The 15612-nt window shown below is 47.7% G+C and overlaps 1 protein-coding gene across 1 annotated transcript in view; it reads left to right on the top strand.

The window, feature by feature from the left end:
• The window catches only part of LOC119453820 (integrator complex subunit 7-like), an 84876-nt gene that overhangs the window by 44781 nt on the left and 24483 nt on the right, over positions 1-15612 (top strand). The window contains exons 10-13 of the mRNA XM_037715861.2: positions 3233-3378; positions 6221-6397; positions 9075-9215; positions 11844-12038. Of these exons, the coding sequence (XP_037571789.1) occupies positions 3233-3378; positions 6221-6397; positions 9075-9215; positions 11844-12038 (659 nt within the window). The remainder of the gene's footprint in view (positions 1-3232; positions 3379-6220; positions 6398-9074; positions 9216-11843; positions 12039-15612) is intronic.

Genomic DNA, 15612 nt, shown 5'->3' on the forward strand with positions numbered 1-15612 from the left:
CTCACTCAGGCACACACACGTAAAAAGCATTTACAGTATAGACCACTTTTAACGTAACCGTTTATAGTGCAGAACTGGCTACAACGCGGCCTTTTCCGACTCCCGTTTACCTTCCCATAGAACTCCACATATACGCATGCCGCTTACAGTGCAGCCGCGTGCGACGAAATACCGGTTATAATGCGGCTTCCGCGAGAAAATCTCTCTGACAAGGGCGGTAGCGAGCACGCTTCTCAACAAGGTGCGCCCAACGATGGGAGAGGCGATCAACGAGGGCGATGCGGAGGAGGAGCGTGAGACGAGGAGCATGAGTCCAAGGGCAATAAAATCGTCGCCGCACGCCGTATGTGCGAGTGAAAGCGCGCGCCTTCACGGAGAGTGAACGCACAGCGGAGAGCAAACGCGACTTCCGTCGCGCGAAAGGCCGTGGAGGTATGGGAGGGAAGGAGGGAGGGGAGGGGGGCGACACTGTGCTGCGGCACCAAATATGTATCTTGCAACCGGGTGCAAGGGTAACTGGCGACGCAATCTCCCACGCGAAAGGAGCAAAGTGGGAAGACAGCGCGGGAGGGAGGGAGGCGGCTTCTACTCTGCCAACAAATGCGTTCTTGTAGTTTGCGCCTGTGCCAGTTGTCGGTGTTGTCGTGCGTACCGTATCTTGAAAGCGATCTCTACATGGCTCTGACCTTTGTATGCGCTGTGCTGATGCCGCTCAGTTTCCGTTGAAGCGATAGACCACACGAACTTTCGCTCGTTGCGGCGGCCGCGCTTCCTCACGCCTGCGTGGGCAAAAGCAACAAAAGCGCCACCACTTCAAACTCTTCGCGCCCAGTCGCGGCCTCCGCGCTGTCCGGCGCCGCGTCCGCGCCTCTGCACCAAAAGAGAAAGGGAGAAAGCGCATGACTGTGCGCTGTACTCTTTCGCGGCCGTTGGTGGGGCAGTGTTTATTCGTATCAACCGACGTGGGTAGAAAATCGATTCGTAACAACCGTTCTATAGCACGTTGCAAAGTAATGGGGCTCGGCCGGGACCACAGAAAAATTTGTATCATCCGGAAATTCGTATTAGCCGTGATCGTATCATCGAGATTCCACACTGTATCACCAAACTGAATCGAATAGTAAACGTTTGAATAATTCAGTGCACGAAGCAAGCATCTACTATTAGATTTTTTGAATATTCAGTATATTCACTTTTACAGACTTACGCAGTGTCACATATCGTCTGAGCCATGCAGCTCCTCGGGCTTGATGCCGCACAAGCGAGCGCCTCACTTGTTTTCGGCACAAAAAGGAGCTCTGGTCGCGCCGAGGATGGGCTGCTCCAGTTGACGGCTCACGCAGTCCCGAACTGCGTTTGTACAAGCGCTTTCACCTTATGCACTCGCCAACCTCGGCTTGATGCATCACATACACAGTGCCTGAATGCCGCAATTCTCAGAACAGCAGCATCAGCTGGGGCCGCCTCTGTCAGTACAACGTTGGTCCATGTTAACAGGACCGATCGAAACGATAATGCGACGCAGACAGAGGGAATGGCAACAAAAAGCAGCGGGTATTCAGGAAAGTGTGAAAGCATGTGCAGAGATGGGCTCATTAGACGTCAGAGGGCACATTCAGTATTTGAACAATCGAATAGTAGGTATTCGATTTGCAAATTGAATTATTTGAACGTTCGTTATTCACACACCCCTACAATGTAGTCCAGCTTTACCAACAAAAATTAACTAGGCCTGAGCAAAAATCATGAAAATCTAGGACGTCACGGTGAGGGGATGATGTGGGAACTTCCAGGCAGCTTCTTTTCTGTCTTGTGAAACCTCTTCTCGCAGTAAGGGTGTCTTTTGTTGGTATTTTATAAGGTCACTTTACTGATAAAGATCAAATCGTTTTTCTCTTTAGTGTACCTGTGAAGCGGGGCATTCTTTGCCTACCTCCTTGGAGTTTCGTATCTCATCCGTCTTGCCTGATAGACTCTGCGGGAGGACCTGTACAGCTAGCACTCTGCAAGCTGATAATGAAGATCGAAGGCTTAAGCCTAGAAATGAAGCCCATGCACCTGTGCTGTCATTCATTCGCCACCATATCAGCTGTACCCCAATTCTACAGTTTTAGTAGGACAAAACTGGCTGTGGTTCGGAGGCCGTAGTTATAGTAAAGCTTCTGTTGTGACTGCTGAAGGTTTAGATGCTCTGGTTACCTGGTGTGGTGGCTCAGTCACTAAAGCATTTTGTGCTGCTGAACACAAGGTCATGGGTTCAATTCCCAACCATGGCGGCCGCATGTTGGTGGGGGCATAGTGCAGAAGTGCTGGTTTACTTATGGTACCTTTAACTGGTCCTCTCCATCCTTTGAATCAGAGTCTGGCAGACACACTCTTTCTTGAACTCGGAGGCAGAGGACAAGCGCGCAAGCCAAACGTGTGACGGGCTCTTGGAGGAGGAAATGGCGGATGCGAAACCACGCGATTACTGCAAACGTCCAATTCTGCATTGCCAAAGCTACCAGCACCGGTAGTAGAAATGGTGGACGTGCCAATGGTACAAGCATTCGTCGAGTTTGCGGTCAACCATTGCCAACCAAGGCAACGTTGTGTTGTGATCAAGTGACAGGAAACGCTCTCAATCTCGACGACTGCTCCGATGATGGGGCTCGGAGCGCCTGAGAGTGCTCGATGCTGGAGGAGAGCGATCAAAACGAACAAGCCATACACAAGCTGCGCACTCTCTTTCAACCAGTTGAAAACAGCACTGCTCACAAGAGCACTCTAGAGCGGTCCTAAACGACCAGCCGAAGTTGCCATTATATTTATATGCATGTAAAAGAGAACCCCAGGTGGCCAAAATTAATGTGGATGCGCCTTCGCTGTGGTGTCCCTCACAATTCACTGTACTGTTTATGTTAAATCTCCAAATTTAGTTTGTTATTTTAGATGTTGTAGTCAGTGGTGCCGCAGTAGCAAAGAGTGATTACGGGATGCGTCCGGTGACGATATACACTGAGCAAGATGCAATTAAATATCACTCAGTGTCGCTTATCGTGTTGTGCCATTTCATCTCACCAAATAGGCAGATTCCTGCAGTGCACGGGGGATTTGCAGGAATTCTTTATTGCATCGAAGAAGTTGAAGCAAATAGTGCGTGTCCAACTTTGCCGACCTGTGCCGCCATCTGCTGTAAACCACAGGTCTGTGGTATTTATGCGGCTCTGATTGCATCCCTGATTGTTTGCAGGGGCGTCCATGTTGTCTGTGTGCGAAGGCCTGTGTGCCCTGGGAAGCCGGCGGTGTGGGGTGCTGAGCCGCATCGAGCCTCGCATTCGACAGCTTCTCAGCACAGCCAACAGGGGCGCCATGCCAGCGATCCCTCCCAAGGCTCTGGTAAGCATTCGCATCTTTGAAGCCTCGCGGATCTTTAGGTTTTGCCAGGGTTAGGACTGCCATGATTTAGGTAGAGAAGTACTGCTCAGTCACAGTGGCTGTTGGTTTAAATTCTGTTGACTGCCCAAGTTTGAGTGCACGGTCGAACATTGTGAACCTATTGGAAGGAGACACTTTACTTACAGGTTGCACCATATTGAAGATGGTGAGGATTACGGTGTAAGAAGATAGGTGTTCCGACGGCGCGCCCGCGCTGGGGCAAGAGAGCGGCCACTTCGTGTGACCGGAAGTGAGCGCCGCCGCTAGGGGCAGCACGTGTTCAGGAGGCCTTGGAGCAGCGGCATAACAGTGGATAATTTACGACCTCTGTCAGCATTTAAACACCCATACCCAAAGATATGCAATTTTTAGTTATTCAGACGCCAAATCCTGAGCATGTAGAAGGTTTCATGCCACTTACTCTCAAAATGCCGTCATTTCCGACACGAGAGAGACGCGTCGTCTGCTCGAGCAGACGGCGCTGCTCGCCGCATCGGAGTCAATCGGAATGTCAGCAGAAATATAAATGGACGTTCCTCCAACCAAATGGAGTCGTTTTAAGCAGGCGAACGACATATATGCATCGAAATAAAGCACCTCTGCCGTTTGTGTCCATAGAAGCGCCAGCAAAGCGAGCGAAAAAGTGGCCCCCAGAATAGGTGCTGCCCCTTCCGGCAACGGCGTGCGTAGAGTCACACTAAGTGGCCACGCCTCGCGCTGCCGTCGGATCACCTTCCTTTTTTAAACCGTGGTGAGGATAAAGGGCAGGCTAGCTAAAGTTAGCATTTTATAGTGTGTTTACCCTTTGGGGCCTACTCTTTTTTTTTTCTTTAATCTTTTTTTTACAGAGTGCAGGCCTAACACGAGGCAGGCTTATGGCTATTCACTGAGCCCTCAAACTGCCCCCAGACTGCTATGCACAATAAGGCAACCACTAGTGGTGGACTACGAACACTTCTATTAGGTTGTCCTCTTCACTTCCACTGCCCTCGTCATTTGATGAGTTCGCCCAATGGGCACCCTCCCAAAAGCTGGTAATCTGCGTACCATATATTACTGTTCCCATCATTCCCCATCACCATGCAGCTCTTGATGACGGCCTCGAATGAAACCACACACACCACCCGTTCAATATCCACATGCAGACTTTTTTGCAGCAGTGCTCTTTACGCGAAATTTCGGGTTACGCAAAATTTCACGAAAGTGGTCACTCGAGAAGATCGCTCAAGGAAAGCTCCGTCTCCTCTTCAGACGACCATGATAAGTGAAGAGAATGTTTCTGAATTTCGATTCCTTAAATAAAGGTACCATTTCTTTTTCTGTTCACTTCGCGTTAAATTAGCGGTTTTATTTTCTTTATTTCGCGTGACTGGAAAGTCTCCCATCGCGTTACAATCTCGGTCACGTTACATTCGGGTAAATACGGTATTGTACACCTGGGGTGCTATAACGTAAAATGATTCCAAACTGTTTTGATTACAATTTCTGCAATCAGCCTCCACGATTGGTCAAAACATTTTCAGGCCACTCCCAACTTCACCTGTCTGTCACGCGACGTCACAAAAACCACGATAGCTCCCCATCTGATATAACGTGTACACACTGATTATGCATGGTTAAACCGCACAAAAGAAAAACAATCATTCCTGATTCGACGCTTTTTCACCATTAGCCCTCTGCGATTGGTCCAATGTTTTCTGGCAACGCCCACTTAGCCTGTTTGTCACGCGACGTCGCAAAACTACGATAACTCACCACGTGAAAGTGACGTGTATGCGAAAAACATGCATTAATATGCCGAACAAAACTGAAAATTTTTCTGACTAGCCACAGACTGCCCCGTTCCGAAAGGAATAGAAGATGGCTGCCCGCCGATCGCTCAGGCCCTCGCTACTCGCACTTGCCGGTGAGCATGTATTTATTTGCGCATGATAAACCTTTTTGCGTGGCAGTAAAACGTTATCGAGCCCTTTCGGCATGCATACGACCTCGCTCTGCCAACTCTTCCTTGCTGAGGATCCGTTTTAGTGGCATTCTTATCCTTCCATTGCCTGCCGCCGCGATTTTCGACCAGCCACCGCAAAACAAGTAAGGCGAAGCGGACCAATTGGAGAAGCTGGCACCCCACCCTCTTCATGCGGTTATCTATTTTCACTGTGCTGGCTCGGCCCCATCGAAACTTTCTTCACTATAGCGGGCTCCTCGCCTCTTGTCAGCCAATGAGATAAGAAAAACTGCTGAGTGTAGACAACCTTATTGGTTTAAAAAGCGAACAAAGGTGACCTCCTATAAACGAGGAGAGTGTTTGATTGGGTAGTTCAGACAACGCTGCAGGTCACTGCCCAATGCTTGCGTCGGTGGTTACGTGAATTTGACGCAGTTTGGAATCATTTTACGTTATAGCGCCCCTGTTATCAGCCGCCTGCAGTGTGCGTAGGTGCCAGCCTGCGTCGGTTAGTGCTTTTTTTTTTTCTTCCTTCCTTCTCGGGCGGTACTAGAGAGGCGTCGTACGAGGCGGGTCGGCGTAAAATTGCGTCATATAATCGAGGTTATTAATACATTATTTTTATGGGGGTTTTGCCGCGACCAAACCAATCCGTTGTAAAATGCGTGTCGTCGCATAACCGGGGGACGTATAATCGCGGTTCCACTGTGCTTTGTTATGCCTCTCATACTGTTCTTGCTTAGCGAAATTTGCTTGGATACTGGCAACCTTGCAGAAAGAATTGATTGCCCACTGTTAATTTGGCAAAAGGCAAGAGGTTAGCACGGGCTTTGTTCCATGAAAGTTTTCTTCGTGCAGGTGTTGCTGTGGACACTCGTGCTGCAGGCAGGTGTGGAGCGGGGCTCTGTGCCCATCTCCTTGGAGGAAGGTTTGACAGGCATGGACGCCTGGAGTGTCTACAAAATTGCACGGCAAGCCACCCGCTACGGACACTTTGCGGCTGCTGCACCGCTCTTTGCCAGTCTTGCCAATAAGGTCAGTCGCCAACTTGCTTGAGGCAGATTACTGCCCTAGCGGTGTCATTGTGTATGCCGTGATGAAACACTTTTGCCTAGAGTAAGAATACCCGAGGAGCTTCTCTGACAAACGTGTGCTATATGTCAGTGCTGTGTTCCCCTGCACTTAAGATAAAAGCTCTCTACAAGTGCATGCAGATTCAGGTAACCTGTTCGTGAAAGATTACCAAGCTGTACGAGGGAGCTCTCTCATTTTTTGAAAGTTCTACATGTCTGGTTTGCTACTGGCCAAAATCTACCTAAGACGCATAAGTTTTTTTTTCTTTCTTTCAAAGTGAAGACAAAGCGAATAACAATTACATAGTCTCAGATAATTTCGAAGCAAATAGTTTGAATAGTTGTGGGATTTGCATAAAATTTTTACACATGTGCCAGATGCTGAAAATCTAAAAAGAAGTAGGTTCTTTACTTGCCAAAAAAGAAAAAAAAAAAGGAACTGGTTCATCTCTGAAATTAGTTTATTTTCAAAATGCTTTTGTTCTGATATTTTGATGAAAAAAAAAATCTTAGTTCAACATCTTTAACAACTCCAGTCGGGTAGAAAATTTGATTGCAAGTTTTGCTCACTGTTGTGCTTTTTTAGCGTACTTGAAATTTCATGGTGATTGAGGTCACAGGAGCGTTCGCCTTTGGTGTGTCATCGCAATGCTGTGAAGATAAAAGTAACTGCGCAACGCCGGCAGTTTATGCTGTGTTGTGCAAATGAAGCTTGATGCTTTCTGTCTACCCGTGGGCATCACCCGTTCCAGTCAGCAAGGCCACAGACGAATTTGGTAGGCACACTCACCGTTTTTGCAGTCCTCGCTTGAGCCTCTCACGCGTGATCTGAGGGCCGATCACCGATGAGCGGCAAACTTTCTGCGACAGTTTGTCGCCCACCTCTGTATGGCTGTTAGGCCTAACCAGTGCCGATTCCCCGGGTGCATGTCAGCGACCAATGTTAAGTCGCGTCAACGCGACTTAACGTTGCCGCGTCAACGAACAAGCCGCGTCAACGCAAATATATTTGCATGCGGCCATACGGCTCTCGGAAAATCGAAAAACCATCTCGTGACCACAGGGCACTACCTGAATGGCACTGTCTACACGGCCGCCATTTTTAAAAAATGAAGCCTCACACCTTACAGCATCTGCGACTTCAGTGGCTGTTATACAATGATTCATTCAATGTGGCAGTGCCGGATAATTGGCGGTGCCGTGAGTTTGATGTTTGAATAAACGAGCCGTTGAAAAAATCAGGATTTGACTGTAAACTAATTCCTCTTTCCCTTTTCTTGGCTATGAGCCATGCAATGCGATTTGCTCACAGAAGTCGGAACTGTCGATTTATACATGTTTTAATATTTACATATCTTGGGGAGTATAACCCGCATCAAAAATTCAAAAATTTTAACAGTAAAATCGGGTGCCCAGGTTATATGTGAATTTAACCTTGAAGTGTGGCTTCATGGCAGCGTAAATTTCACTTTGAGTTGCAGTTTCACAGCAGTGTGGTCTGCTCCACCATGAAGCCACACCTTTTAGGGCAAAGTTCTCTGTCTTGCAAAGTTTCGTTATCTCCTGGGGAACCCCCACCCTGCGTGTTGAAACTCCCTTTTCCCCATTTTATGGCCCCCCATTTTTCTTCTCTTTTCGGGGTTGTTTCGTGTTTTCGCTGTGCTAAGTAGTTAGGCAAATGTGGTCCCTGGTGAACCAGGGGTGGTATTCTAAGTCGCCGACACATTAAGTCGCCAGGGTTTTCTTCTAAGCAATAGTCATGACGAATGGTGCACCGCTGCTTTGGCTTCGTTGGATGCTTTCGCCTGATTCATTTGTCATTACTTTTGCAGTGCAACCCATGCTCCTGAGCTTGTCACTCGACGGAAAATGCACTGAATGACAACTGGTACAAAGCCAAATGCCAATAAGTTAATGGGCATTTAATGCCGTATACGAATGCATGGAATAATTTGAATAATTTAAATAATTTATATTGAATAAAATTGAATAATTTTGCTGCCTGCGCTCACCAGCTTGTGCGTTATTCATCATCATCATCATCAAATATAGGCTGATGATGGTAATGATGATGATGAATAATGCGCAAGTTGGTGAGCTCAGGTGGCAAAATCATTAAATTTTCCAATTTCACGAGGGTCAAATGAATAAGGTTTTACTGTAATGGCTTACTTTAGTAGTGTGTATATATATATATATATATATATATATATATATATATATATTATATTTTAGTGTTAGCAACATAATTGTGATCTTCCAATGAAACCTACTCATAGATGTGCTGGCATATTGTAATTCTACATTTGATTTGGTATTAGAAGTTAAAGAGTCGATACATACTGAAAAATTTTGATATTCGCAACCCCCTGCATCAATTGTCGGCTAGTCATATAGAGCAAGGTTTACACCAGATGTGAAAAACTTGCAACTGCTTCTGCTTGTCAATATTTTCATACTCATCACTAGCCTACAAGAAAAGAAAAATAACAAACACAGGGATCATGTTTTATAACCAATCAGGTTATTTTACTCTTCTTTTAATGTCCCACGCTTGCACATACTGCAGTGGCTAGGAGCCGGAAGGGTGCTACGCATGTAACAGCGTTTCTGTGTGTGCCTTCCCCCTCATCCAACAGGTGAGCTCAGAGCAGCTGCACTTCTGGCTGGTGAGCCTGGCCGAGCTGTGCCGAGCCGAGGAGAACCTGCTGGTGCGCACGGGGCAAGCGCAGCTGACGGACGCCCTCACCCACTATGTGCGGGCTATCTCGGCCCTCAAGGTACGGCAAGTCTGGCCCTTACTCGTTGCCTGTCCACCATCCCACCCATCTGTTTTTGTCTGTCTGTTTGTTCTCACGGTAGCGTGCACGCACTTCTAAGTATGGACTGATCTTTGTCTTACGGTGAACCCAGTGTTACCACTCTTACCACTTCTATCTGCTGTGCAAATATGCAAATTTCAACTTGAGGTGTGGTTTCACGGCAGTGCAGCCTGCACTGCCGTGAGGCCACCTTTATGCCCCGTTCACACTGAGAGAACATCGGCGACCGAAAAATCTGTGTAGGTGATGTGGCATGACAGGAAAAAGGCCTCATCCCACCGATCAATCGGAGACCGATTTTCATTGCCACAAAAGAAGCATCGCTTGTTGCAAGCCAATGAGAATGCGGGACTGCAAGAGAGTGGAGAGGATCGGCGCGGAAGCTGCTGTCGGTTGTAAACCTCCGGCTAGCTATTCCTCAAACGAGAGATCCCATCTGAATGCAGCCATTTTGTCGCTGACTATCGTGCGGCACCTTGCACTATATAAAGTTTCTCGCTGTGAACACGCCATTAGGGCAAAATTTCCCGCCGTCAATGTCGCCGAACAGAAGGGGAACTGAGCCGCTGGCTGGCTGAAGATATGATGGGGACGACTCGTGCATCCACCAATGTGTTTTTTTTGGAGATTCATTTGGGTGTTGTACGCAGTTATTTCTGTATCTTATGCACACAGATTTTTCTTTTCTTTCCACAGTGTTGTAATTGGGTGTGCGGGTTATGTACAGAAAAGTACTTATGTTTGTTCATTTTGAATAGTTTTGAAATCCTCAAATCATGCGAGTATCTAATAGCATGGTATTTGATCAAATATTAGAAAATATTGAATATTCGGAAAAGCCTAGACTTAAAAAGGAATTTTGCAAAAGGAAGCAGGAATGGGAGGAATCGCTAAAAGTCCTGAAATGTGGGATGGCAGCAAACTATGAAACACAAGGACAAGATGCTCTTGGCGTGATGTTTTCTCTTTCTCCTTGAGGTTTGTTTACCGGAGAAGCAGTCGTTGCATGGCTGTAGCTACAGACCAATACTTTCCTGCATTTAAGCTTATATGATGCCATTCACCCCAACCTGTACTCCTGTAAATGCCCTCACATGAGCATGCATCCCTTTACCACTTCACCTGGGCATGTCCAAATGCGGCCGCCGTCCCCCCATAACAATTCCCACCCCAAACAGTGGGAGGCTGTGCTGTCCAGCCTGAACCTGTTTGGTGGGCCCAGTGGGCAGCCAAGTCTGTAGGGATCCTGGACTAACTATCAGCGCAGATATGAAGCATGACGAAGCTGCCGACTCGCGTTTATTTTTCTCAATAAACATGTTTTTTTCTCCTTTCTTCCTTTTTGCCAAAATTTCTATATCATTGGCATTTCGATCACAACTGTTGTGTGGATGTCACTTAGATGTAAATTTGGGCATGCTCGTTTTGCATTTTCAGGTAAAAGGTACGAAATTGATGATGTCAACACACAGGTAGACTGATACACACAAGGCGCTTTGCGTATCTCCATCTGTGTGTCGTCATTTTCACGCCTTTTGCCTGAAGTATGTCACTAAGTCATAGCAGATGAGACCTTCTTTCTCGCGTTTGCCGGACCCTTCTCTCGTGCGTGAGTTGCAAGAGAGAAATCTGGGGACATTTGCTGGGGGCTATTGCTTCTGAGAATCTGCCTTTGCCTAACTACTACTCAGGACGATGGTCTTTGCTGTGGTTATCCACTGCTTGAACTTCCATCCAAACGGGATCAGAGCAGACGATACAGTCTGCAATGGTGAAACAGCTGTTTTTTTGTTGTCGGTAATGGGCCTTTGCCACTGAGGCACAAGTAACATAAGTTTTGCTGCTTTGGTTGCGCACGCACTCTGACTGTTTTTCCAGCTACACTACTGCCAGTGCCAGGGTTGGCGACATCTACACATTTAAAAACGGAATTATAGCGCCTTAAGGTTCAAACGGAGGTGAAACAATATTTCAAATAAAAAAACAGAAGATCTATCAAACATGCAAGTCGAACCGATGACCTCGGAGTAATAAGCACAATGCTCTTCTGTGGTGCCACGAAACACAAATGGGGAACAAATGTATTTAGGGAGTATTTATCCGCTGTCACATAGTGCGCATAGCAGCTTGGCTTGGGACAAACAGAGCAATGTGCGTCCTCCTCCGTAGTACCTAGGCAAAGGCAACTGTCGAGAAGCAAAAGTCCACGGATTTTGCTCTTGAAACTCACGCAGGCGCACGAGGGTCGGGCAAATGTTGGAAAAAATCTCTCATGTCTTAGTTGTGCTCAGAAACGTCCAGAAGTCTGATTGCAATCTACCCGCCTCGGTTGCCCAGTGTTTACGGCATTGCACTGCAGAACTCGAGGTTGCAGGTTCAATCCTGGCTATGGAAGACACATTTTGATGGTGGCGAAATGCAATAACGCTCGTGTACTACTTAGATTTAGGCGTACGTCAAATGAACCCAGGTGACCAAATTAATCGGTGTGTTTCATATCGAGATCGTGATTCTGAGACATAATGATTAAATAATGAATAAATTGAATTTTATGATTGCCATGTTTCTGCCTGGTCTGTCCTGCAGGCGGCCACGACGCCAGCTCACGCGCTGCAGTTCCAGGCGGAGTACGTGCGACTGCGCTGCGAGGGGGTGCGAGCACACGCCCAGCTGCTGCAGGCGTGCGGCTGCCTCCGCACGGCACCCCCGCCAGCCATTGCCGCTTCCGTCGCATCGGCCACCCGGGACGAGCTGCAGAAGTGCGGGCGCGTTGTGGCGCAGGTAACATCTACTGTAATGCCGTGCTCGGCTTCGGTTCATGCCCGACCATGATTTCCTCAAAGCAGAATCGAAAGCTTGGCATTTGGTATGAGAGCATGATGTAAGGATGCGTAACACAGTTGCCGACCAATATTTTGGACTTGGTGTAGATTGCCTGAAGATCAAAAAAAGGATTCACCTGGAAGTAACTGGCTTTATTCTACAAGTGGGGGATAAAATGGCTTGTCAAATACATTACTTCGTACACATATGCTTGCATGCAAGCTGGTCAGTCTGTTGACCATTGCCATGCTGTGAATACAGGTAGACAAAAGTACAGTCACTGCATGCTCCAAATCTCTGTAACCTGTCAACTGAAGAGGTCAACTGCACATCGATAGTTGAATGATCATTGGTTTATTTGCAAGAGTCAGGTGTCTGGTACATCCCTCACTTCATAACTGCCTCTGTCATGGCAAACATCAAGGGTGTGAAGTTGGCGCTCTTTGAAGTCACTTGATGATTCAGCGCAAGGAAAATTTGTAACAGTAGCCAAAGAAGTAGCCCAAGACCGTGTCCCTATTTAACACGTAAGCAAAACTGCTGGACGCACAGAACACACTGGACAAATAAAAAATGCAGCTATTGCAATGCAGATGCTTCGCTTGTTCTGTGGTTTGAGCGTGGTCGAAGACTACTGGATCGACTAAGCTTTGCAGCTTTTGGTTTTGAGGAAACATTGGCGATGTATCAAAACCATTGTTCTTTGTGCTCAACTTGGGGCAGTCGTCCAAGTCTGAATTATCGAACCTGCATTGTAAGGTATCCAAAGCTTTAGCTGTCCTTGTATACATATAATCCCTTATCTTGTATATAAGTGTGCGTTCACTATCCACACACTTGCACCAGATTAAATCTCCCCTCACTGGAAGGACCAGCATCCCATGTGCTCAGCCCCAAGAACTTCATCAAGCTCATATCAAATGTACGTCTCGAATGCCTGATCTCTTTTAATGTGATCTCTTTGTTCTCCAGAGTACCCATTCAGTTAGCTATATCTGCAACAAGGGATGCCCTGGAACGCGACAATACACTCGACGAGAGAAACCCCTCGTGTGTAGACAAGATCTCTTGCCTTCTCGAGCTGTGCCTGTCAAATACCTACTTCACCTTCCAAGGCAGCTACTACAAGCAGGGGAAAGGAACTCCCATGGGGGCCTCAATTTCCGTCACCATTGATAACCTAACTATGGAGAATATCTAGGAGAGAGCCTGAGTACTTTTTCCCCAAAGCCAAAAGTTTTCCTCAGGTACATGGATGATTGCTTCTGCATCGTGAAGGAGTCGCAAGTCGAAAACCTGCAGAGTCATTTAAATTCCATAGACCCTGATATACAATTCACGTGTGAGTGCAAGCAAAACGGATAGCTACCATTCCTAGATGTACAAGTTACACAGGCCGACGGCAATCTAAAATTTGCAGTCTACCGAAAACCAACCCACACGGGCTGCTACCTTCACTTTGCATCCAACCATCCGGCAAACCACAAAGCATCTGTTGTAAATACTTTATTAAAGAGAGCCGAAACACATTGCACATTGGAATCAGATCAAAAGAAAGAAAGGAGAACGGTTCTCAACGAACTCAAAAGGAATGGCTATACAACGGAATTCATTCGAAAAACCACCAAAAACAAACTACTAGAACTCCAACCCTTGACTTCCCCCCGACCACAGAAACGAGCGTCCATCCCACACGTCAAAGGTACCAGCGAAGCTCTCAGCCGAATATTAAAACAAGAAGGCGTGAAAGTCACGCACAAACCGATGAACACTTTGAATATTCTAATTCCGAAACTAAAAGACCGTCCACCAAAAGAAAAAGCTCAAGGCGTTGTCTTTAAAATCAGCTGTGCTGACTGTCTGGAGTTGTACATCGGGGAAACCAAAAATCTAAAATGGAGAATCAGACAACATGAAATAGAGGTCAGAACACTCACCCGAATATGCAGCACCGTCGCCGAACATTCCGAAGACGCCGACCACAAGATTTCTTTCCAAGAAACCCAAATTCTTCAAACACAGACAAACTGCTGAAAAAGGCTGCTTCTGCGACGAAGGGAAGAAAGGACCCTCTGGTTTAGGTCACCTACACCAAAACATCTCCCCCGCCCCTTTTCAGCGGCATTCCCACGGGTAAAGTGCCCCCAGCATCGGTCATGAGGGGAGGCCGCTGATGGGTGAGGAGCTTGAGACGCAAAACAAACGAATGAAAAAAGCATAAAATAACAACGGCGGGCGCGCGTTGGTTGCCTAGGCAACAGAGAAGCCTTTTGCTCGGCTCTGCTTATCAGCGGTGCGCTTTCAACTGAACGCAGCTTCAGTTACTGTGCACCCGTCGCGATGCACCTCGTGATGCAACTCACCTTGGGACCCCTGGTCCCAAGGTGAGCGTCGTAACCACTAGGCTATACAGCCACGCTTGCAGAACTTGCATTTATGCGAACCATATGATTGCGTTCGACCGTCGTCGTCTTCGTCCACAGCTGGCGCGTTCGCACGCGTGTGCTCTGCGAGGTGAAGAGGTTTTGCACGCTATGAGAGCGAAAGAAAGAGAGACCCATTCACGGAGCGGGTCTGCTGGAACGCGTTGTCGCCATTGTAACGCGGTGTCGATGTTGCAAGCTGCGCTATGCAACGCGCAGTGACGGCCGTAAGTCCAAGACGTGCGAGAAATTATCATCTACATGAGTAATAAGACAAAAAGTGCGCCCGCACTTCCAGAAAATCACCCAGCTTCGCTTTTTCAAGCGTTGCGCGGCCGAGTGCAAGGTTTTACAGCGACGCTGTTAAGGGCTCAGTCTTCGATGGTCGCGTCCGGATGTAGAAAAAAACTCTCATTGGCCGTATGCTGTATGTGCGAGTGAAAGCGCACGAGGGACGTGCGCTTTTACGGGGAGCGAACGCACGGCGGAGAGCAAACGTGACTTCTTCCTTTGAGCGAAAGGCCGTGGGGAGACGGGAGGGAGGGAGGGGAGGCAACATTTAGCTGTGGCACCAAATGCGTATCTTGTGAGCGGGCGCAAGGGTAAGTGGCGACTCCCACACGAAAGGAGGATAGCGGGAATGCAGCGCGGGAAGGAGGGGTTGTGGCTTCTGCTCTGCGAGCAACTTGTACTTTGCGCAGCTCTGGGCGGTCACGCGCACCATATCTTGAAAGCGATCTGCAACACGGCTCCTACATTTGTATGCACTGTGCTTTCGCCGCTCAGTTTCTGTTGAAGCGATTGACTGCATGAACCTTCGCTCGCTGCTGCTGGCACGTTTGCTCATGCCAGCGTTACGACAACGGTTGTGTGCGGTCACACAAATAACGCGCAGAACTGTTGTCGACGGCGGCGGCATTTTGCCTGCGTTCGCACCGAATGCGCGTGGCGTTGGTTACGTGTTTATGAAAAACATGCCAACCTTTGCCATACACCCTATGGCGGTGTACCATAGCGACCACAAGGCCATGATCCCTGTGGTGACTAAATAAATGGAAACCACCGAATCATATATATTTCTCATTCTTTAATAGTTCAAATAACCAACT

Source organism: Dermacentor silvarum, chromosome 5 (genome assembly GCF_013339745.2).
Source record: "Dermacentor silvarum isolate Dsil-2018 chromosome 5, BIME_Dsil_1.4, whole genome shotgun sequence".
Classification (NCBI taxonomy): domain Eukaryota; kingdom Metazoa; phylum Arthropoda; class Arachnida; order Ixodida; family Ixodidae; genus Dermacentor; species Dermacentor silvarum.